This window comes from Lactuca saligna, chromosome 7 (genome assembly GCF_052625555.1).
Source record: "Lactuca saligna cultivar CGN05327 chromosome 7, ASM5262555v1, whole genome shotgun sequence".
NCBI classification, from domain to species: domain Eukaryota; kingdom Viridiplantae; phylum Streptophyta; class Magnoliopsida; order Asterales; family Asteraceae; genus Lactuca; species Lactuca saligna.
In genome coordinates this window covers 52,379,299-52,405,900 of record NC_136423.1, presented here as the reverse complement: position 1 = coordinate 52,405,900, position 26,602 = coordinate 52,379,299, and the positions used below count along the sequence as shown (strand labels likewise).

The 26,602-nt window shown below is 35.5% G+C and overlaps 1 protein-coding gene across 1 annotated transcript; it reads left to right on the top strand.

Annotated features, from left to right (window-relative positions):
• The first annotated feature begins 19,069 nt into the window (after nt 1–19,069).
• Nucleotides 19,070–23,916, top strand: LOC145004169 (disease resistance protein RPV1-like). The gene is made up of 6 exons (XM_078963059.1): nt 19,070–19,585; nt 20,344–21,484; nt 21,582–21,647; nt 21,776–21,997; nt 22,107–22,859; nt 23,010–23,916. Exons 1-6 carry the CDS (start codon nt 19,098–19,100, stop codon nt 23,742–23,744), a joined length of 3,405 nt encoding a protein of 1,134 aa, XP_078819185.1. The 5' UTR covers nt 19,070–19,097; the 3' UTR covers nt 23,745–23,916.
• The last annotated feature ends 2,686 nt before the right edge of the window (nt 23,917–26,602 follow it).

Sequence of the window (26,602 nt, the reverse complement as noted above, 5' to 3'; positions counted from 1 at the left end):
GACCTAAGACAAAAATCACTAGATTAATTCATCAGTTTTAACCTTTAATCAACGACCATTATCTATGAAGTGTGAAATTTTTTTAAATAGATATGATCTTACTTGTACTGTTAGTAGAAATTGGTGAGATTGAAAACCATATCTTTGAGTAGTCCTGCTAGTTCTTTTATCTTCTTTAGTATCCAAAACCTACATCAAGTCTTATAATCATTAATGATTACAACTCAACACTTACCTCTTGATCTTCGGATCTCTAGTAATCATTAACAATTAATGAGACTCAGCCATCGATTTCAATCCAAAAAAAGAAAAAAAGAAATTCATTGTTCTTCTCTTCTTCTTCTTCTTCTTCAATTTTTGTTAAAATCAAACAAAAAAACGGAGAGCAACCGAAATGATTCTGACCTGTTTCCGTTCATTTTCACTCGGTCAGACAAGGATTTAACATTCCTAATCGATTATGCCGCCCGATCCCTGCTCCGTTCGTGAATCCTTCTATTCCGATCAACAGCAATTCGGAGATCCTGTTCCAAAACAGAAAATATAAAAAGAAATCCGTTGTTCTTCTCTTCTTCTTCTTCGATTTTTGTTAAAATCAAACAAAAAAAACCGAGAGTAGCCTAAAAAATTTCTTTTAAAACATTACTAAAACCATATTTATAAAAACCGTGTCATAAGTCATAACAAAATTTCCGAGTATTAATTCAAAACTTAATCTTATTGTCAGAGTAAAACATTCCTAGGCTAACTGACTATGGTGTGTGCACTGCAACCTCTCCGAGATCCCCTTCTGAAAAACTAAGTACCTGAAACCAAAAACTGAAACCGTAAGCACGAAGCTTAGTGAGCTCCCCCAAACTACCACATACCATACAATCACATAACATACATACTGCCATACAATTCTGGGGTGCCGTCCTACCCGTGTCAAGCCATTCTGGGGTGCTGACTACCCATGTCAAGCCATTCTGGGGTGCTGACTACCCTTCGGTCCTAACGACCGAACCTCGAGGACTACTTCACCCCTACTACTAACACTATCACATATCATATCATAACAGATTATCAGACCTATCTGGGGTGCTTGAACTACCCTTCGATCCTAACAACCGAACGTGGGGACTAGTCCCCTCCTACTACCTCTATCGCATATAACATAACAAGCCATCATGCAAACATATCATCACATACTGTTAGACGTATCTAGGGTTTCTGACTACCCTTCGGTCCTAACAACCGAACTCTACTACTATCACATACAACATATCATGCTAGCATATAACATATGAGGTAGTAGCGAACCTAGATGATATCACAAAGACAATCATCTATCATACGTCTCCTACTGGTGGGTTGGCATTGTGGCCTTAGACCCACCACTACTGGAAGGTAACTCACCTGAACTATTGAGCTCTGCTGATAACCCTCTGGCTGCTAATCGACAACCTTTGAGGTGTTGCTCCTCTAGCTCTCTGAGCTACCAATATCAATATAACACTTAGTCTGATAGTCCTTCAAAAGTCAACTAAGTCAACTGTTGACAAAGTCAAGGTCCTGGTCAAAGTCAACCTTCCAGGTTGACCCTACTCGCCGAGTTCATAAGCTCAGAAATGCTTTTTATTCGCGACTCGACTTGCCGAGTCAGACCATGACTCGCCGAGTCTACTGATTTCCGAGTTCTGTCCTGTCCAACTCACCGAGTCTCCACTCAACTCACTGATCCGAGTCTTAACTAGAAGGGTTTGGGGTTTCACGACTTAACTCGCTGAGTCCAAGAACAGGTTCGCCGAGTCCAAGGCAATCTTCAACAGACTCGCCGAGTTGTTCTTCCAACTCGTCGAGTTCCTGCCTATCTTCATCCAACTCGTCGAGTCCACCCATATGACTCGCCGAGTTACTACGCGATTTAAGACTGATATCTATCCCGACTCGCCGAGTCATCTCCCAGACTCGTTGAGTCCTTTTGTGTATTCTCATAATCTCGAGTCACAGAGCTACTCCTTTGCTCCAAAAAATAGATCTGGGTTCCTAGAGTCCATTAGCAACATAAAGTTGATACCTTTACGTGCTTCTTGTCTCATAATACCAAAAACCAAGCTAGAAAGGAACTTAACTCGTGGGGAATGGCTTTTGCATAGCAACTAACAAGGCTTTCTGCATTCTTTGATCCAAATAGAGCTCAGATCTGGAGTTTCAACTCCAGATCTAACTTGTGCACCAATTTCTCATCACATACTCTCAAAGAAACCCTATAACTCAATGAAAGATGGATATAGAAAGGACAAAGCCAAGGATAATGATTCATTACCTCCAAATGCTCTATAAAGTTCCACCAACTCTGGATCCAAGGCCTCCTCTTGCACCACTATGAATCTCTTCACTTCCAAGCTTCAAATTACTTCACCAAGGGTAGATCTTGCTCCAAAAATGGTTATGGTGGCTAGGGTTTGGGGTTCTGGACTATAGGGGCCGCAAATGAGCCCTATGGAAGACAATAAGATGCTTAACTAGGGTACCAAGTCCGGAATTAGGGTTTCCCAACCCATACCAAACTTGCCGAGTCCACTTGCCGACTCGCCGAGTCGGTCACTCACTTTACACTCGGATCCCGCTCCGACTCGCCGAGTTCCTTCCTGGACTCGACGAGTCGACCCTCTTTAACTTATGGTTTTCCTTTCCTTTCTTGACCTTCGGGTGTTACTGATTTCATTGTCACTCGATCATATGAGGATCGAAAATCCCCCAATCGATTATGCATCCCGATCCCTGCTTCGTTCTTGAATCATTCTCTTCCGATCAACAGTAATTTGGAGATCCTGTTTCCCTTTCCTTTTTTTTTGGCTTCATCTGTTGGATTAATGTCTAAGTCCATAACTATAATTGGTAAGACTTGACCCGACCCGGCATGGTCCATTTGGGTTGCATGGCATCATGCACTTGGATAGACTATAATGAGAGAAATAAGACACTTACGGTTATTAATATATTATAAGTTCTAGTATATTAATAATAAGAATAATGAGATTATTTAATTAGTATTGATCAAGAATTAATCTAGAATTAATTAAGTGATCAGAAGAAGACTAATTAAATATATGGGTTGATTGTGTAAATCATTCATTCTTATATATGTGGGCTTGTGATCCAAGATTCCTTATGTTGGACTAAGTCCATGGGGTGACCCATGGATACTCCATGGAGGTTAAAATCCATGGAGCATAAGGAATGGGTAAAGTCATGAGTTACATGGTGTAACCCTAATAGCCACCATATAAAAGAAACCCATGGCTCAAGAAATCGTGAACAACACTATGTATGTGTATGAGGGCTAGACGATTTCATGAAGTGTTCTAATTTCTCTCTAAGTTATTCCAAGTGCTTATGGTGTTGTGTGAACCATTTGAGGTGTCACACTTGGGGCACTAAGCACTCAAGCTTCATGAAGACAAGCACTATCAAAGAGGTATGTATTCTATCTTGTTATATCCATTATTTTGTATGCTAGATTAGGATAATACCTTGGATGTTCATATTTGCATGTATAATAGAGAAAACATAGATCCAAGGTATTTAGGGTTGCATGTAGACTTAGGAGTGTTAGAATGCTCATAACCCAACAGTGGTATCAGAGCCTAGGCTTGTTTTCTTGTTATACCTGCAATAGAAGCTGAAAAATCGAGTTTTGATGCTGTCAGCCCAGCTGACTCGCCGAGTCCAAGGCAAAATGCATCCAACTCGCCAAGTTGAGTTCATGCACTCGACGAGTTGGACCCCAGACAGCATATCTTCGAGGTTTTTGGCTAGAAATGGACTAGGAACATTACCCTAAGTTGTTTTGAACTTATAAACTTGTTTTTTAAATGTGGTAATGTTGATGCTAATCCATTTTCAAGATAATTGTCAATAGATTCATGTTTTGTATTAGTTTAAAGGTTAGACTAATTACATGAAAAAGTTTGATTTGAATTATCTTGTTCTTATGAGTTGCTTAGATTAATAGAAAAGTTGAGTGAAAAAGTTGTTTTCAATCCAAATTAATCTAAGAGTTGAGTATAAAATGTGTTTGTGTAACTTATCCTTAAGTTACATGAAGAGTCACATTAAAGACTCATAAAACTCATAAAGTTGGCAAAGGTTACAAAAAAGATGAAGAGTCTTGTCCTTAAGTTATGGAGGTTCAAGAGTCACTTCATTAATAAATAAATAAATAAAATATGTAACCTTAATTAATTCCATAAGTTATAAAATAAAGAAAAGATTAATTCTTTATTAGTTTAAAGTCTTCCATAATTTGTCCACAAGTTATGGAACTTGAAGAGTTTTTGGATTAAAACTACTTTAAATATATAAGTTATGGAATTAATTAGTTTTGAATAGTTTCAAAACTTGCACTCAAGTTTTGGAATTTGTAAAGTTTTCTCTTATGAATACTTTAATTCCAAGTTAGCCCTTAGAATTTTAAAAGTTAAAATTCAACCCTTATACTTTATAATATTATAAGTTAATAATATATATGTATAAGAGTAAAGTCGGTCTTACCGCTAGTACGCCTCATTCACGAAGCCGGTCTATAAGGTGGGTATAAGGTTGTTGCCTATAAAATGGCAACTTAATGGGTGTCCACTCTCACCCACCGCTTGCTTGACTGGTGGAGGGTCGTTAGCCGAACGGGTTTGACAGGACTATAATTCTCCCTTCATTAAAAGTATCAATGATAAATACTAAGTAACTAAACTCTTAATAATTCCCAATCTTAGTTACTTAGAAAAATGTGAATAAGGTGCTAATCCACGAAATTACACTTTGCACTTTGTTTGAGTCGGTTAGTGGAGCGCGTGTGGTTAACCGGCACACTAACTCGTATTTAACAAGGTAGGCAAAGGGTAACTTAATGTTTATCATAGTATCGATGGAGCGTGTGTGGTTAACCGGCACATCGATTGAGGGATAAACACTTAAGGGTACCCAGTAATTTGCATGGTTACTTCACACCTTGTTTTGTGATCCTCGGCATCCCAGTCACAAAACCTGAAGGGCACACTCGAGATTGAAACATGCCATTGAACAGTTCAATGAATCTCAAAAGATCTAGGAGTTTCAAAACCAATTAAAACCTAATAATACATTTCGTTTATCTTGGTGGAAATTGGTGAATCGTCATTCACCTACCTTCAAATTGTTTTATAGCTTGGATTACGGCATACCTCTTCTAAGTTATAAAATAGTTTGTTGGGTCCTAGCCTTAATATTTTCATATTGGGTGTCATATTAAGGACTCAAAGATCAACTATCTTGAATATCTCCCATAACATGTCTGGATTAGACATTTATGATCTTCCCAAATCTCTTGAAACAAGCATTCCTAATGAAGAAGATGTCCCATGGATATCATACTTCTCTCTCCTCCTCCAATTATTCTCCCTAACCCACAAGTTCTTGAAAAGTTTAAGATCACTCAAGCCCTAATGGCAACGCAAGGTCTAGGTGTGATCACATCTTGGAGATGTAGTCACATATTGACAAGCCGGGAGAGTTGGGTGTCAAAGTCTTAAGAAAGTTGGTGGTTCAATCACTTTCTAAGCCACATAGTGAGTTCCTTTGGGACACCTATGAAATAGACTATGACAAGACCCTTAATGATCTTATCTATTGTTAAGATCAACTTCCTGAAACTTTATGGACATTGACAATGGTGACACTGGAAATACAGAAAAAGCATTCTCTTCCCAATGGAAAGGGATCGGCCATAGTCAACTTGGTTGAACAAATGGTAAAGAGAAAAGCTAAGTCTGTGATAGTCCTGTGTACCATTATCAAAGGGTCCATATGTTTATATTGCCAAAGGAAGGGTCATTAGTTGCGAAGCTGCCTAATTTACCTAAGGATGTTAAAGTCAATAAGGTTGACTCTACTTCAGGTAAAGTCCACTACTCTAACTCTGTTAAGTTTCTATTCTGAGATTCTTGATGCGTGATGTGACTGGGTCACATGGTGATGTTTTAAGAATCAAAGAAAAGTGAAGGAACTTAAAGAAAGAATATGCTGAATCTGATCGCATAGATGGATTTCTATCGCGTAGTTTGAAAAACGGATTCTTGAGCTACTTCTTAGGAGTTATGAGATATTTCTTAGGAATAGATAACAACAAGTTTTCATATGGATTGTAAGGATAAGTTTTTCCGCATAGTTTTAAAATAAAAGGAAAATTTTGATTTTATTTATTTTTAAAATATCCTTACAATGGCATTTGAGGAAAAATTGTTGCTTATATGATTCCATTAATAGCAAGAGTGGAAATATGAAATTGATTCCTTCATTTGTGGTAATGTCTAAATTTACCAAATAAGGAAAGATTCTCATCACCCAAGTCTCAATTGGACCGGAACTTGGAATCATGCGAGTAGTATAGCATGATGAATGAGAACTTTCAAGTATTGGAAAAATTAAGACTAATTACTTATTCACATGGATGTGTGAGTCAAGTAATGGACTAAGGGATCGAGTACATAGTCATGTGCACTGATTAAGTCCACCACAAAAGATGTAAGGCTATTCGTCATAGTTTACTAAAGCTCAGTAAATATGATTATACTGACAAGCTTAAGTGTAACTCTGAGACATTGGAAAAGGTTCCAATGCATAGCAGAGCGGATAAGAAGAATCAAATTAGGCAGAAGGATAAAAGTTTCTCAAATCTGAAAAGATGGGAGAGTACTTTAGTATCAGTTTTGTGATCATCTTAATGATTAAGAAACCATATCAAAATTAGTTCTCTAAGGAAGTCTTAGTTCATTTTTATGACTAAGAAGAAGGGATCTTGAATTGTTGAAATGGTTAAATCAAGAAGACGAGTCATACTTCGTTTCAATACAAGTCTTAGAGTCATACTCCAAGATTGTAATATGAGTGACATGTCTTAAATAAGGTTTAAAACACTTGACAAATGTAAGGGTAAAAGTTTTCTACTCTTGTACATTTGAAATTGGTAAGTTGTGATGTTTTGGATAAAACAAAGACCAACTTCGGCCAATTGTGTGAAGTGTTTGTCTTGATTAGAATCCACACTATCTCTTGGATGTTTGACAAGGGAGTCTTATAGGTCAAGAGGACAGTGGGAGTCTTAAAGGTCTTGAAATTCTCAAGAACTAATCAAGAATGAAACCTAAAGTTCTTCACTAGCGCACGACTTGAGGTTTATAACCTATCGTGTTGACATACTCTGTGCCCATTCTAGTTAAAGTTGGCTTCGCATATGAGTTCTTAGAATTCTCAATGTGTTGCACAACAACTTGGAAGCAATGGTAGGCCCTTGAGCTGCCAGGTGGCAAGAAATTAAGATTGAGTTCAGTCCATATGAGTTTGGATTTGTCATTATCCTTGTCTTGTGACTATGGTTATGACAATTCACATGGATAAGAACACATACACCATTAAATCTAAGTGTCATAAGGTTTCTCTCCGATTCATGAAAATGATGGTGAGGAAACACTTTCACTAAGTAGATTTTAGCTAGATAGCAATTGTGATATTTGCATTCTCAAAGTCGTTAGTGGAGCGCGTGTGGTTAACCGACACACTAACATGGACTTGTGAGAAATGACAAAGGTCAAAACAATCAAGACTATGATTACGGCATCCCTTTTCATAATTCTTAAAATTGTTTTGACACACCCATGAGCTATCTAAGGAAAGGTGTATGTTTTTTGATAAAGTTTTATCAAAACAATCTAGTATCAGAAATCTGAACTTTGGTAAGAAAGTCAATAAAGTATTGATTTCTAGAAGTCGAGCTTTCTGAGTATATGTCAAAGCTAGTGGGAGCATAAGTGTTATGCTAATAATCATCATGTTAGTGGGAGCATGATAATTATGATAAAGATTGCAAGTTAGCAATGTTAATTATAGAAAACAAAAGGTTTCAATTGGGAAAAAGTTGTTTTGCTATAATTAAGGGAGAGGAAATTATACTTCATCTCAAATCTATAAGCTTAGATCGTGAGGTTTTAATCATTTAGTCAAGAATATATATGAATTTCATGTTGGAATGGCTCAACATAAGGAAATTCTGTATATGGGTCCATTATTTGCGTTCTTAAATTCGATTATGATTACGGCATCCCTTTTCATAATCTGAATTATGAGAACTTGGCAAATAGAAATGGAAATGTTATAGCAAAAGACTGGTTTAGTCTTTATGTGAGACATCATGAATCGTGTCCCATATGCTTCGGATATAGGATCGGTTACATGTGCTATATTCATCCTTTCTAAACAAATTTCCAAATGCCTGGGGCATTAAGAATAGAAAAGGTTTAGAACTGGAAATGACTAAAAGGATTAAACAATTGTCGAGGATAATCTAAGGTTTACCAAAGATTGGTTGCTCAAGGACAGTTGGAAGTATAGCGATAATTCTGGAAGGGCCATATTGACATAATCTGTAAGGAGGCAACTCTTGTTCAAAAGTGATAGTCAAAATGAATTCGGAAATGTTTCAAAGTTAGAATTTTCAATCTGTGTAAGATTAAGGAAACTTAATGCAAGAAGGATGGTTCCAAGGACTTGATCTCCTTTGGAATGCTCTGTAATGATTGTTGTTAAGTCTTTCTGACTTTGTGCATAATCATTACAAGAGGATCGATGCATATAAGTTTAGAATCTAACAGATTTCAGTAAATGACATGAATTTGGAATTCTTGCATTTGCAGTAAGGATTTGGGAGTGTGAAAAGAGAATCATTGAAGATTATGTTCAATTGATCTAGTTCACAAAGTAAAGATCATAGACAAACATAGTATGCATACTTGGTGTATGGCATGACTAGTGTTTAGAAAACATAGTGTACATGCTTGGAGCATGGGACAACTATTGTTTTTTAATTCAAGAATAATGTTGATAGCTGAAACAATATACAATGAATAATGTGTAATCATATGGTGATAAATAAAAGGAGTTTTATTTATATTCATAAGTTCTGAGACCATATTGGATTCAATTATTATTGTGTTTCACTTTGCATGTTTTGACTTCCCGAATAAACTAGGTTATTCTTCCGGAATGACTAAGTTATTCAAACCATCCACAGTCGGTCATATGTTGGAAGTAGATATGAATTAAGACTGTCATGGGTTGGCTTGTAGAGGTCTAAGTTGTTGGACAAAGGGCTACAACACTCATGAGTGCTCATAAGTTCTGAGTATTGGATTCAACCCACGCTCATTGGAATCACTTCATGGATTTTATCACGAGTGATCATGAGACGATAATATCTTATATTCTTCAAACCTAGAGATATGAGTTGTTACTATGAGTTGGTTGTACATTGATTGCACGAAACCGCATTTGGTAACTCGGTGCTATAAAACGTGTCTTTATGTATGATTCAACAAGTAGTAGAACAAGCCATATGAGTCGAAGTTTATCCATTCCTTTTACCTTCGGGATGAAAGCGATATCTGTGGGCCCCTCGATGATTTGATGATGACAAATGAAAGTGCTCGGCCGGGCCAGGACTGATTTGATTTGTTCAATTAGTCAGTCGTCATAAATCGAAAATCGGGAAACAACTAATGGACAGAGAGAATGATTATAATCCATGTCTCAGTCCATATGATATCTAGAATGGAGGAATATATGATCCCTTATCTAATGGACAAGTCATTGACAAAGATCAGAGTTCATCTACAAGGTCAGAGTTCGACAGAAGCTTTTGAGAGCTACGATTGCCAGTTGGTTCCTGAAGTCATACGTAATAATAGTTTTAGACTTATCCAAGTGGGAGACTGTTGGATTAATGTCTAAGTCCATAACTATAATTGGTAAGACTTGACCCGACCCGGCATGGTCCATTTGGGTTGCATGGCATCATGCACTTGGATAGACTATAATGAGAGAAATAAGACACTTACGGTTATTAATATATTATAAGTTCTAGTATATTAATAATAAGAATAATGAGATTATTTAATTAGTATTGATCAAGAATTAATCTAGAATTAATTAAGTGATCAGAAGAAGACTAATTAAATATATGGGTTGATTGTGTAAATCATTCATTCTTATATATGTGGGCTTGTGATCCAAGATTCCTTATGTTGGACTAAGTCCATGGGGTGACCCATGGATACTCCATGGAGGTTAAAATCCATGGAGCATAAGGAATGGGTAAAGTCATGAGTTACATGGTGTAACCCTAATAGCCACCATATAAAAGAAACCCATGGCTCAAGAAATCGTGAACAACACTATGTATGTGTATGAGGGCTAGACGATTTCATGAAGTGTTCTAATTTCTCTCTAAGTTATTCCAAGTGCTTATGGTGTTGTGTGAACCATTTGAGGTGTCACACTTGGGGCACTAAGCACTCAAGCTTCATGAAGACAAGCACTATCAAAGAGGTATGTATTCTATCTTGTTATATCCATTATTTTGTATGCTAGATTAGGATAATACCTTGGATGTTCATATTTGCATGTATAATAGAGAAAACATAGATCCAAGGTATTTAGGGTTGCATGTACACTTAGGAGTGTTAGAATGCTCATAACCCAACATCATCGATTCCAATCTGCCAAACCATTCTTTTCCATTTTGGTGGTGGATCAAATGATGTAGGGTGGAGGCGTACCTAGGTTTACAGAGAGAGATGAAGAGAGAGACAGGAAATAGAATATATATATATATATATATATATATATATATATATATATATATATATATATATACATATATATATATATATATATACACCTTGGTATAATGCGAAGTGCACAGAGCTAGTTTTATAATTTTTCATATTAATAAATTACAGTAAACTAATTCATAACTTAAAATAAACTAGTTTTATAATTTTACATATTAATAAATTACAATACACTAATTTATTTATTTTTTGAAAAACTTTTACACTATTTTAATTTTTAATTTATTTGAAATAAATGTGTAGATATTTTCTCTGGAGACCAGATATATTCTTAGAACATATTTGGAATATTTTTTTAAAATCTATGTAAACTTATGAAAATTATCTCCAAATAATTTGTCAAAAAAAGTTTATAACTTAATTCATAACTTAAAATAAACTAGTTTTATAGTTTCAAATTAATAAATTACTATAAAGTAATTCATAACTTAAAACAAATTAGTTTTCTAATTTTACAAATTAATAATTTACAGTAAACTAATTTATTTTTTTGAAAAACTTTTATACTATTTTAATTTTTAATGTATTTAAAACAAATGCGTAGATATTTTCTCCTAAAACCGAAAATGTTGATCCCGACGCCTATATATTCTACATTAAGAATATACTTCTAAAAAGAAGCTCCATAAACTTATAAAAGTTATCTCAAAATAACTTATTAAAAACAACTTTATAAGCTAATCCATTAATTAAAATAAACTAGTTTTATAGTTTTTCAAATAAATAAATTACAATAAACTAATTCATAACTTAAAATAAAGAGAAAATTGCAAATATGGTCCCTATGGTATGTATTTTTTCTAGACAAAATTGCAAAAATAGTCCCAGTGGTATGCATTTTTTTGGGGGTTTTAGTCCAAACAACGACTTTTTTGGATTGATGGTCCTTTTGAGGTAGTTTCGTTGCGTTTTTGGTCCCTCGGTAAACTGAAATGACTATAATACCCTTGGGGTATTTATTTTTCATTTTTCTTTCATTCTTTTAAAATCAAGTCGTTTATTTATTTATTTTAATAATTAAAAAAGTGGGCCACCTCTCTCTCTCTCTCTCTCTCTCTCGTGAAAAAGAAATTCACCCCCACCCACTTCTTCATCTTCCCCGATTCATATCATATCTGATGAACACAGATACATTTCTAAATCATATGAACACATGGAGTTTTCAGATTCGATTTCTCACACAAACACACATCTATATTTTCATATGAAGATGGTTTGCAATTCACATATATGGAAGCAGGTGTGATAATGACCGCAGGGGAACGTCGGAGGTCAGAGATAGCTACAAGACCCGTCACCTCCATTCACTCCGATTCAGTGGTAACCCTAATCTGATCTTCATAGCAACGACGACGAAACTCTAATCGGAGTTAGGATTTGTTTTGGCTCCGGCGACCTCAAGCTTCATCTCTATCCTTCTCCGATTGATCCAATCTCACTGCTTTCTACCTATTTCTCAACATATATACATACAGATAAATGTATATATTTCTGGTTTAATTTTCATCTTCATCCATTTCTAGTTTAATTATCATCTTCCTCACTTTCTCTTTTGTTCTCTGAACATGTAATGCTCACTGGCATATGTTAGAATCAAATTGGTTTTGGATCTATTAATCTAATTTAAAAGGGACTGAAAGTGAGTTGATTTAGGAATCGAGATTTGTGTTGATTAGGATATTGTTTCCTCAAAATCAGTTAAAACGGTAATGGGTTTAGAGAGAGAGAGAGAGAGAGAGGATAAATTGATTTTGGAGATGGTAATCTAACCAAGAATAGCAGCAACAACAGATGGTAATCTGTTAAGGTGCTGAAATTAATTTTGGAGAAGGATGAGGGTTATCAGTGGGAAGCAAGGTTGTAGAACTCGTTACTCGGTACCTGCTCGGCCGACTACCGAGTAGCGAGTACTCGGGAGTACTCAGGAGTACTCGGGAGTACTCAGGAGTACTCGGGGAGTACTCGGATTTGGTAATTCATGTAGTAACAGTTTTAGGGAAATTATATATGTCAAAATCATAAGTTAAAATCATAAGTTGATTGAAATATATAACAAAATTAGATACATGTGAAAACACAAATACTAAAAAAAACAAATAACGGTCTCACTTCGTGAATAATTACTAAAAATTTAAGATATATATGTAGTAATAATCACATGTGTGTATGTTAAATAATAAATCATTAAGTATATTATACATATTAATCACCGAGTTGACCGAGTTTTACAACATTGCTTAGTTCAGTAAGGGGCCGATCGGGGAGTACTCGGGATTCTGTAACTCGCCTCGGCAAGGGGCCGAGTAGCGAGTACTCAGAGGAGTAATCGGTCAACTCGGCGAGTTTTACAACACTGGTGGGAAGCGAGAGGGACTTCTTGATACTCACCGAAATGGGTCTTCTTCTCCTTGATCTAGTGTGTGTATGTGTGTTCATAGTGAAAGTGGGTGAATAACTTTAAGTTTTTTTTTGTGGGTTAGTCCAAATTGTTGGAATCTGATGTTGAAATTGACTATGAACGATGTTTGGATCACTGGTGGGCTTCACAGGAGAGAGAGAGAGAGAGAGAGAGAGAGAGAGAGAGAGAGATGTGGGTCCAATTTAATTATTTATTTTCTTTTTCATTTAAATTAAATAGAAAAAAAATAAAAAGTAAATACCCCAGGGGCATTACAGTTATTTCAATTTACTGAGGGACCAAAAACGCAACAAAACTACCTCAAAAGGACCACGAATCCAAAAAAGTCATGGTTTGGACTAAAACCCCAAAAAAATGCATACCACAGGGACCATTTTTGCAATTTTGTCTTTTTCTAGGGTTTAGTCAAAACCTTAACTTTTTTGGCTTTATGGACCTTTTGATTTAGTTTGTTTTGTGTTACATCCATATAATTCATGAAAAAAATTAAACTTTTAAATAACCCAAAAACCATCATTTTTTACATATTGTTTTCAGAATAAGTTCAGTATCAGAGAAATCTCAAAATCATAAAGTAAAACATGAGGAGGTGCACGATCACGCCTTCGTCTTCCCGCGATCCTCTGAGGTACCTGAAACATAATCCAAAATTGTAAGCCCAAAGCTTAGTGAGTTCCCCCAAAATACAAATACATAATAATAGCACACATACAAAACATCATACTATGGGTCCAATCAACCATCGGGTTGGAATACCCCAAGCCCCTCAACCTATCGGGTTGGAATGCCAACATACTATGGGTCCAATCAACCATCGGGTTGGAATACCCCAGGCCCCCAACCATCGGGTTGGAATGCCAACATACTGTAGGTCTAATCATCGTCGTGATGGAATACGCTAGGGCCTCAACCATCGGTTTGGAATGCCCCGACCTGTTGGCTTACACACAAAGCAGTGAAGCCTCAACCACTAACCAATCATGTGAATATAACACAAATAAACATACTATTAACCAGCCAACAAACAAACAGATAGATCTTATAGATCACTAAGCATAACATCATCCTATCTACCAGGATTCTGATCTAATAGATCACTATCATGTAACATCACGCACAACATGATATCAATCCCGGGGGGGAGGGGGGGCATTGGTGCCTTTGACCTACAAGTACAGTGAGGAAAACTCACCTTACAATGTCGAACCATACTGAAAACCTCCGACTGCCGACTCATGAAAATCCCAAACTAGCACAACAAAACAAACATCCATTTAACAATTGGATTACCATCCTTAATTAAGGATCCAGACTTAAGGTAAATGGCCACTTTACCCTATCCTAAATTGGGCCAAGGCCCAAGTCCAATTTTGATCCAAGAGGCCAAATTACTGCAAGACCCATAATTCGCTTAATTTTCCAAATTTGGCCCAAATCCTTATTGGGCCTTATCCTTAGGTCCAATTCTCAAACTAACACAAAACACTCATACCCAGAAAGTCTAATGAGGGCCCAAGTCATTCAAGCCCAAAAAGGTGGCCCAAAACTCGAAGCCTAAACTCAAAAGTCCACAGACAACGTATGTTGGCGATACACTGGAGGTACGCAAGGCGTACACGAGCCTCACATTGACCACCATCGAGGTGGTTGACCAAGTACGCAATGTGTACTCCTCCCTACGCGGGGCGTACCCTCGTAGATCCCAAAGGTCCATTAAGTGCTAAATAGCTTAAGCACTTAAGCCCAAATTACATATCCATGGTCCAAATGCACCCTAGAGTCATAAAGTCTCCAACTTTATGACTTTACACGTCCATAAACTCTTAATATAAGGTCTTAATCCAATAAGACCCTTTTTCCAAATGTATAAGACACTTTTGGCCATTAGGACCTCATTTTTATGACTAAGGACCCTTCATAGGGCCTAGAAGGACAACCCAAAACGTCCAAAATCAAACATGCACAACAATGAGACTTTTAGGGACAAAAGAACATCATAAAGCTACTAAGATGAGATCTAAGCAAACCAAACATAAAGAACATCATAAAGCTACTAAGATCTGGAGCTTCCAAATGAGATGATGATCTACGATCTACAAGCTTTCCTTCCTTCATTGACTCCTTAATACACTTTCTTCTCCTTTAAGCACACAAATAACACATTTTAAGCTCAAAACACTCTCTTATGGGGTTAGGGTTTGCTAAGAATGGCTCAAAGACTTGGAGGCTGAAAAAGTGAGGCTAAATGATCCATAAAGGTGCTTAAATACTCTTCAAACCCTAAAAATTAGGGTTTCACTCGGACATTAGTACGCCCTGCGTACATATGTGTATGCACAGTGTACTCACATGTACGCTCAACGTACTACTCATGCTCCAAAAAATTGTCATTTTGATGCGTACATATGTGTACGCCCAACATACTACTCATGCTCCCAAAAATTTCCATTTTGCCACTAGGGCTTCTTAAGGCTACATCTTTATACTCCAAGGGCCCAAAATGACATATTTAAAAACTAAAGGAAGGATTTGAAAATACCTGAAAGTCCAGGATGTTATAGTTTGTGGAATTAATCCCTGTTAAACATAAAAAAAAATACTAATCTACACTTTTAATTTGTTTTTCTATTTTCTTAAACATTTTCTTTTTTATTTAAAATATTAAAAGTAAAAACAAATAAAGAGGGGGCCCCACTTCTCTCTCTCCAGCACAACCCAGCAAATCTTTCTCTATATTAAACACTAAAGTACAAAAACAAGGCCGCAATTTTCTAACAAATGCTGATTGATTCCCTTTATTTTAAGTTAATTTGAGAGGCTACCATTACAATTACTATCATCGTCATCAACTTCTTCCATATGAACACTCATAAATCTATCTCTTCGTATAATGGTTTAGGTTTTTTTTTACGCATTCTTTTTGGGTTCATCTAGAATACACACTCTTCTGCTTGTATTCAAGCTCTCCTATGGGCCCTCTTCTCTACTTAAGACTTTAATGGTGAAAAAACAGTAAAATTAGTCTCCATTTTGTTTTTCTTTTTTCCACCATTTCTTGCTGTCTTGGATTTTGGGGGTTTTAGGTCGAAATTATCGTTCTTTGAGTTTCTTCATGATATCTTAGGCTTTGCTTCATGGGGTTTTGTTTTTTTCTATCTATAATTTCTAGGCTTTTGATTTTGTATGTGGAGATATGAGTTTGAGTTAATATGTCTTTATTAACTTTGTTGACAGTTTTTAAAGTTTGTGCCTTTTGAATGTATTGCTATTTTCTTTATCTTCAATCGGGTTTCAAATTCAAATTGTAGGTGCATCACTTCTGGAATCATAATCTTGATTTGAATCTTTAATTTGAAGAAACCCTAATCTCAACACAAGGCCCCATTTATGTTAATAACGTAAAGCTTAGGTAAATGCTCTTGAAAATAACGAAAATATTCAAAAACTGAATCTTGAATCTGAATTCATCTGAAAATATGGTAGGATCAATACTTTCATTCGAAGCTTGCAATTGGAGACGATGATGAATCATGAAATCTTCATATAGTCGCCGAAATCTCAACAATGGAAAGAGGGATAACGATCTTGCCATAGGAGACTGTGATGATTTATGAATCATGAATCAGGAAGAAAGAATCTAAAAATATTGAAATGAGGTTGAAAGATCTTAAAATGAATTGAAGATATTGAAATGTTTGTTTGGATTTGGAGAGAGAGAGAGAGAGAGAGAGAGAGAGAGAGAGAGAGAGAGAGCCCCTTTTTTATTTGTTATGAATGAAGATCTTGAAATGTTTGTTTGGATTTAGATTTGGAGAGAGAAAGAGAGGACCCCTTCTTTATATGTTGTGAATAAAGATCTTAAAATGTTTGTTTCGATTTGGATTTGGAAGAGAGAGACAGAGAGAGAGAGGACCCTTCTTTATTTGTTGTGAATGAAGATCTTGAAATGGTTGTTTGGATTTGGAGAGAGAGAGAGATATGACCCTTCTTTATTTGTTGTGAATGAAGATCTTGAAATGTTTGTTTGGATTTGGATTTGGATTTGGAGAGAGAGAGAGAGAGAGAGAGAGAGAGAGAGAGAACCCCCTTTTTATTTGTTTTTATTTTTAAAAATTTAAATAAAAGGAAAAAAAAAGTAAAAAAAAAAAATAGAAAAACAAATTAAAATGATAGATTAGTCTTTTCAAGTTTAATTGAAACTAATTTCACAAATAAACTACTTTAAAAAAACCATGAAGTTAAAAATCGAAGATTAGACTAAATCTCAGAAAAAATACATTAAATAAGGACTATTTTTGAAAATTGATCTAAAATAAACTAGTTTTATAATTTTACAAATTAACAAAATTACCATAAACTATTTTTTTTTTCCAAAAAACGTTTACACCAATTTAATTTAATGTATCACAAACGCGTAGAAAAGGTAAACGCGTTGATATTATAGGGTACTCCTATTCGCACGAATCCTTCGTATATAAAGGTCAAATATGACATTTGACAAGATAAAATTAATTTGTCCCTCAACTTCCAAAGATTTTTCAAAATATACCCTTAATATTCTATAGTATTTACTTTAAACTTTACTATTTTTTGGTTATATGATTAAGAAAGTTTTATTTTATTTTATAACTTTTTCCTGTTTGTTTTCTATCAACCATCCGCCGTATAAATATATCATATTAGAAACCTTTTTTTTTTCTAAACCATTTAATATATATTAGTCAATAATTTTTTTTTTTATGTTTTATAACTCTAAGTTTTTCCCAATTAATTATATTATTAATTTTAATTTTAAATATATTATTTTTTACTATTGGTTATATCTATTAAATGTTTAATGACATTTTATTTAAGAAATATAAATTTTAATAACAAAGTCGCGAGTTTTGTGTAACGGGTAGAAGCGATACCGTCGACCTATTGATTCCAAGAAACAGGTATCTTAACACCCCCCCCCCCCCCTCTCTCACTCTCTCTCTCGCATTACATTCTAGCTACAATGCATTTTTATTCCATTCAATGTTATAGTACCACTTTTTAACTTATTAAATTCTTCATAAAACCCTCGTTGGGGATGATCATACTTTATTATCGATTTTTTAATTTAATATATATATATATATACTAGTTTATAACCCGTGGGAACCACGGTTATAAAATTAATTAAACTTTTATAGTAAAAACTCAACATTATTAATCAGTTATTTTAAATAAATTATTAATTTAAGAGATATTTTTTTTAGTTATGTAAAATTATAATCGTTTATTCAAAAAAATATGTAAAATTATTGTTTAATATATATTAGATATTTTTTATTTGTGAATTAATAAAAAAATTAATATAAAATTTAAATTTTAAAATAAAAAATAAATACATTGACAAATAGCATCACATTAATGAGGAGGTCAAATTTTTTTTGAAATGGAGAACTAATATATTAACAAGTGGCAACACATTAATTTTGAAGTCTAATATGATGGCACATGGCAAAAGAACTACTCTTTTATTAGTATATATATATATATATATATATATATATATATATATATATATATATATATATATATATATATATAACATTTTCTATTTGGTGTCGAACACTTTAAAATTCTCAATCATTAAAAAGAGACAATGTTGAATTACCATGTGTTTTATTTTATATATACAAAATATAAATTTAGTTAATAAAACAATTAATAAACAAAACAACAGTAAAATAAAAACTATAAATGAAAAGTGAAAGGTAGATTTTGTTACTTTAATAGAATATAAAGGGCATCAAATGAAAAGTGATAAAATATATTAAAAACGAAATTGAACTGCTGACAAATGACAAATGAAATGATGTTCGTGTTCGTGTATATAGAATTTTTTTCGTGCGTTTAGAATAACCCTCTATCCGGAGACCGGAGACGTTGATCTTGATGCCTGTATATTCCCCTCTCTTTAACAACCTCTCATCTTACTAATTTCAATGGCGTCTGCTTCATCTTCTGCTTCTCTGCTATATCATACCAGCTGCTATGATGTTTTTCTAAGCTTTAGAGGTGAAGATACGCGTAATTCTTTTACAGATCATCTGTATGCGGCTTTAGTACGAACAGGACTTCGCACTTTTAGGGACAATGATGAAATCGACAGAGGTCAACAACTCAAGCCTGAAATTGAGAGAGCTATTAAAGAATCAAAAGCTTGTATAGTTGTCTTGTCTGAGAAATATGCAAATTCCAGATGGTGCCTTGACGAGCTTGTGTTGATCCTTGAGCAAAGGCGGAGCTTTAATCAATTTGTTTTACCGGTTTTTTACCATGTCGATCCGTCGGATGTTAGGAATCAAAGACAAAGTTTTGCGATAGATGTAGATGAAAGAGCAGAAAAGTTAAAATGGACCGAGTTTAATGTCAATCGATGGAAGACAGCCCTTACCGAGGTTGCTGATTTGTCCGGCATGGTTGTTTCGGGGTATGCTTTTTCTATTCATGCTTATAGTTTAATCCTTTGGAAACCCTTTTTGATTTATTCAACTGAGAGTGTTAAATATGATAAGGAATCGTAATTTGTGCCTAGTAGATGTCCAGTTCAGGTATGCTTCTTAAACACATCAAGTCATGGAATTTTCTTTTGCTAATATTGCTTTAAATTTATGCAAAGAGCAGAACCAGATGATTAGATGCTTACCTGTTTGATGGTGTTTTCAGTAGTAATCTACTATTCTGTGGCCTTTTCCTTAGTAGTCTAAGGGTTTGGTTTACTCTTGCACATACTTCATTTCCTTTGCTCCTTGTCTCCGGACAAATAGCTGTTCAGTTACTTATAACAGACATTATGCCATTCTCTTCCTTATAGACGGTTTACTATAAATACAGAATATGCTGTGAAATGGTGAGTGGGAAGTGAACCTAAAACTAAATACTGATAACATAGCAGATATTCCGGTTTGACTTTGGGCCAACACGTATTCTCGCCAACCAACCAACAGATTAAACATGAATAACCTGTCCGTTTTGGGAAGTTGTCCAACCTGATTCATTCAATTCGGGTGTATCTTGACCTTCACATTATTAAACACTTATTCAATCAGATTGCTATGTAAACCTCAGTTCATCATATAATTTATTAGGTTGATAATGGTAGCAGGAAGAATATTACATTTGCTACAGCATTTGAATTTCATGCGCTATAATTGAAGCAGTTAAATTCTCTTTATTCTTTTCTTGCAGGTCTGAAACAGACTTTATCGCAGAAATTGTTGGTACAATCAACTCTGAACTAGATTCGAAACTAGTTAGTACTCCAGCTCATCTAATTGGAATGGATTTGCGAGCTAAATTTATCAACTCTTGGTTGGAAAATGAGCAATCTGGAGATAATGTTTTAGCAATTTGTGGCATGGGAGGCAGTGGCAAGACAACACTGGCCCAGTTCATTTATAACTCAAACAAGCAAAAATTTGGAAGCAACTCTTACCTTGAAGAGATCGGAAAGCACTATAAACAGTCTGATGGTTTGCTTGGGTTACAGAAACAACTTCTCTCAGACATTCTAGGGGAAAAGAATGCAAGTATATCTAGTGTATCTGAGGGTACAAGGAAGGTTGAAGAGGCCTTACAAGTGAAAAGGGTGCTTATTGTTCTTGATGACATTGATGAACATGATGAATTAGGTGCTTTACTTGGAACAAGGGCTTTTTATACACAAAGCAAGATCATAATAACAACTAGGCTTTTAGATATACGTGCATGGTTTGGGTCCATATCTTGGAGTTGCCGGGTGCATGAACTTGAATTGCTGAATGATCATGAATCATTAGAGCTTTTAAGTTACCATGCATTTGGATCCAAAATTCCCATGGAAGGTTTAAAGGAGCTCGCAGTACAATTAACAAAGTATTGTGGTGGAAACCCACTAGCTCTGAAAGTACTAGGTTCTTCTCTATTTGTTGATGCGGAAAACCCAAGCAAAAGAAGTAACAGAATCGAGATTTGGAGAAGTACATTGAATTCACTGAATTCATTGAAAGGAGATCTTGATTGTAAAATCCAAGGTATACTACAAAAGAGCTTTGACTCATTGCCACATGCCAGTAACAAAGAGTTGTTTCTCCATATTGCTTTTTTCTTTGTTGGTGAATACGAGGGTTATGTGGTAAAGATATTGGAGCATGACTGGCATGCAAAGGCTGGGATCGTGACCCTCACTAACAAATGCCTTCTTACCATCTCACCAAGTAAAAAACTGATGATGCATCAATTGCTTCAAGAGATGGCAAGAAACATAGTTCTTCAGGAGTCCAGAGATCCTGCAGCACGTAGTAGAATCTCGCAAAATGATGAATCTTATCGTTTGTTGAGAAAAGGAGAGGTATGATGCTTCTTATGTATATCTTTAATCCTTTTTTCCCCTTCAACAACCTCCTATGTTAACTTTCCTTGTCTCATTTCATGTCTTTCCCCATTAGGGTTCGAAAACAATTGAAGGTCTAGCACTTGACATGCGAAAGCTAGAGGAAGGGATGACATCAAATGTAAGACAAAGTTGTGAATGAGTGTGGTACTCTTGATATTTTTGCTGCATTTACCTTTAATTTTACCTGCATTTTATGTTATACATGAGATATGTACCTAATTAATTAACTTAATGCTAAATTTGCAGCCACCAACCCTTAAAACAACTTCACTTGTAAAAATGGACAAACTGAAATTGCTCAAGCTCCGATATGTGAGACTCACGGGGTCCTACAAAAATTTTCCAGAATTAAGATGGTTACACTGGACTAATTGTCGATTGAAAAAAATACCCTCTGGCTTATTGGGGAGCAGCTTGGTGGCTGTAGATATGAGCAATGGATGGTTGAAGAAGTTTGAACCTCCCATGGTAGGAATTTGATGTCCTGTTTGTCACTTAATTAACCTTTTAGCTTCCCAACTTTCTGACAGTTTATGTGTTAACATACCATGAATGAATCTTGGTATTCTTTGAATAGGTTCTTAATTCACTGAAGATCCTCAATCTTAAATGGTCGCTCAATCTTGTCAGTGTCCGCCATCTTTCCCGACTTCCTAATCTCGAGACTTTGATTCTCTCGTACTGTTTCAGTCTCAGTGTGACTCATGTTTGTGAAAGCATTAGAGGTCTTAAGAAGCTTTTTCTACTGGACTTTGGAGGGTGTAATCAACCTGGAAAGGTTGCATCAAAGCAATTGCAAAGGCTAAAAGCTCTATGTACTGGTGGAGGAATGCCACAACCGTTGTTGGTCCCATTGCCAGACTCATTAGAGTTTCTGTTTCTCAATGATAGCAACCTTGATATAAGCCATGATGATCCATCATTTTTAAGTAAACAGTCATCATCGTTTTACAAACACATGAATTTTGGCAGTAATCCGTTAATGCTTCTGACCAATTACACTAATCATAAAATGCTTCGGGTGCTCGATGTGAGTGGTTGTCCAAATATAGAGTCCCTCCTATGTCTCCCAAGTACGCTAGAAGAGTTGTATACTTCTTGGTGTTCTTCATTGAAGAAAATAACATTCGAATCTGCTAGGTTCAGATTGCGGAAATTTGAATATCTAGGTTGTGAAAAGTTGTTTGAAATTCAAGGCTTTTTCAAATTGGTGCCATTAGCAAAGCTTGATGAAGCAGATTTGGGACATATGAAATGGATCAAAGCATATCAACATACTAGGGTTGACCTTGCAGGTGATGATGTCATTAGATACGGTTGTCATATAATGGTACATTTCTCTCTCTCTCTCTCTCTCTCTCTCTCTCTCTCTCTCTCTCTCTCTCATGCATGAATAAGCAATCAAAAAATACATCTTCTTGCCATCGGAAAATTGTTTAATATATGAGTAATTTGATAATTCTGCAATGTGTTTGGCCAGGTGTTGTATGAATACGGTATAATGAGCACATATCTGGCAGGCATAAAGGATCAAAGCATGCCAATGTCCAAGTATAAGTCATCATCCTCGTGCTTATCCTTTCGTGTGCCTTCTTGTCCTGAGAAATTCAGGATCCAAGGGTTAAATGTAACCGTGTCATACAGACTAACAGGCACATCACACAAGGATAAAGATACATGGGCTTTATTCACCAAAGTTAGCAATATAACCAAGGGCCTTACTTGGATGTATAACCCTGCGATCTACTGCAAACCGGGAGTAAAAGATGTTGTGTGGTTAAGCTATTGGCCCATTGGGAACTTATTAGACACTGGAGATGAAATCAATGTGTCCATCATTGTGGGGGATGGATGGATGGTAAACAGGTGTGGTGCCAGCCTTGCGTTCATAGATGATGGTGAAGAAGAGTTAGAATACTACAAAAATTACAAGAAAGAGGAAGAAGTTATTGGAGGAGATCTATCTGAATTTGAGCTCACTACAGGAGCCTACTATCTTTGTCGTCGCGATTACTTGGAGTCAACCACCCATGATTGGTTAAATATATTACTTGGTGATACCATTCCTCGTAATTATAGATCCTTATATAACACTTCCATAGACTTACGCGGATGGAGAAAATCTTATCAAACAGACTACGGGGCATCATATATGGCGCGTAGAGCTTGGAGAGGTGACGCTTTTTCCGAGAAGGATCCAACTATATACTTTTAATCAGCTTGCTAACCTATGTAAATGAACACGAGCTTTGCTTATTATTGGAATAAAGACAAAACAGCAAAACTGGTCCCTGTTTTTTGTATTTTCTCCCGGTTTTGGCCCAAACCTTGACAAAAAATGGTCCTTTTGAGTTGGTTGTGGTTTTTGTCCCTCCCAAAACTTTATGAATGATGCAATTTTTTTTTCCTTCTTTTTATTAAACAATTAAAGAAAGATAAAATAAAATCAATCTCTCTCTCTCTCTCTCTCTCTCTCTCTCTCTCTCTCTCTCTCTCTCTCTCTCTCTCTCTCTCTCTCTCTCTCTCTCTCTCTCCGGAAAACAAGAAACAAAGGATGGACCACCCGGCCAACCAAATTGTGAAAAAAATATAGAAACACAATTTCCCAATATCATCATCTATTATATCATTTATATCATTTGAGGACAAATAGACACATGGTTTTCAGATACTTACAAAGAAACCTCGCTACACAATTCCTAATCTATTCTCTTGATGAACACTCATCCTAATCTACAACGATCAATAACTTACAAAAGAACAAAGAACTGATAAAGTTGTACAAAACTTAAACCCCTTTTTACAACGAGAGAGAATAAGAAGATGAACTGTAAAAATATCTTGTCAATTATGACCATCGACCACTGTAGCTTCAACTAAATACTTTGGGTAAACGGATCATATAACCCACCTGTCAACCCGTTAAAAACTCACACCTTGATCCACAACTTTTATCCAAATGTCATAATTGTCCCAAAGTCACAAATGCACAGCTAAATCAATCCAGATATTTTACACAAAACATCTTGCACATTCCTGAAATGACAAGTTTACAATACTTTGCAATACTCACAATATTTAACACCCCCTCCTCAAACTTGACATTTAAGGAAGAATATTAATTTTTATTAAAAGGATTAATTAAACCAATTTCATTTAACAAAAAATTATGTTTTGAAACACTTAAAAACTTTGTCAAAATATCAACTCTCTATTTAGAAGAACTAATTTTTCCTACTTTTAAAATACCATTTGCAATCTTTTCTCTAACAAAATGTAAAGAACGCCGAAATCCGAGTTATAACGAAGTGTAAAGAACACTTAAAAACTTTGTCAAAATGAATCATCTTAACTAAGTTATAGTATATATTACAAGGTTTCCGTACATATAAAGAACGCCGAAATCCGAGTTATAACGAAGAAGTTATGACATGTCGAAGTTTCGCGACAGAACCGGCAGGACACATCACGACGTAAAAAGTAAATTTACATTAGAGCGATATTTAGCCTTAGCAATCTAAACGAAAGTCGTAGAATACGTTAAACCATGAGTGTGCATAAAAAGAACACCCAAATCTAACTTCGTATGAGGAAGTTATGATTTTTCGAAGTTTCGACTTAGCAGTATGCAGCCTGAATGCTCGATTTGAGACCGAGCGGTTTTTAGCCGAAACAATCTAAATGAGAATTGAAGATCTCATTAATTGTAGTAAAACGATAAAAAGATAGGAGAAAACGGACGTCGGATGAAGAAGTTATGATTTTATAACAGAGTTTTCCTATCCCGGTCTACTAAAAATAAATAATAAAAATAAATTCAAAATTAGCCGACGGAGTCTAAACGAAAGATGTAGATCGTAGTCTCACCTACGCGTGGATATAAAGAACATCGAAAACGGAGTTCGTATGTGGAAGATATGAATTTTTGAAGTTTATTTAATAATTTCGATATTTAATTTAAATAAAAATTGGCCGATATTATCCATGGGGGGAGTCAGCGGCCTTATCGTTGTTACGCCCAGCGTAATGAAATTTACGCCCCGCATAAATTGGGCTTCAGCCCCCTATAAAAGGAAGTTGAGCGCAGCCGATTCAGTTGCTCATTTCTTCCCGTTTTCTCGCGTTTTTGCATAGTTTTTCGTGCAACAAATATCCCGAAGCCCCGGTATCATTCCCGAGCCCCGAAGCAAGTCCCGAGGCCCCGAAGATCCCGAGAAGTGCGATTCCCGAGCCGAAGCTCTGCCCGCGAGGAGCCCGGTTTTTGTGAAGATCTTCCAGATCTACCAAAGAATATTACTTCTACAAGTCATAGTGTTGTCCGATCATCTTCTAATCAAGTGAGTGTGTAGTTACTTTCTTCTAACGCATAATTATGAAGTATTTTATACGAAATACGTGTTATGTGTATATATATTGTTGTTATATGTATGAGTGTGTGGTTACTCTCTTTTAAACACATAAATATAAAGTATTAGCTATGAAATACGTGCTATGCGTTATATATTAATTGTCTATATGAGATGGGCTTGGAATTGATGTTTTTATATGGGTGTTAAATGATTTAAACTATATATGTAATTTATATCTACAAATATGTTGGGTAGAACATGGGTAGATGAAATAGTTGATGTGTGTTGAACGAATGTGATAAGAGAAAGGTGAGGATATAATGGTGATGATAATTAGGTGATGAGAAACAGGTGATGATAGAAATGTGATGATAATTAGGTAATGATAAATAGGTGATGTGAGATGAGAGGAGATACCATAACGTTGACCGGCGATGTGGAAATTTGGCGATGTAGTCATCTACCAGAGTATAGATGGCGACCACGGACTATTCTAGATGACCCCGTGGAAACACCAGCAGGCTCATAACCTGTAGGTGATGAATTATGAGTCTAGGCGATGTTGTAGCTACGTATTCATGCGATGATACTCTAACCCTTACTATGAATTACGAGTCCAGGCGATGTTGTGGCTATGTATTCATGCTATGATAGTCTAACCCTTATTATGACTTACTAGTCTAGGCGATGTTGTGACTACGTAGGAAAAAGTCCTTAGGAACAA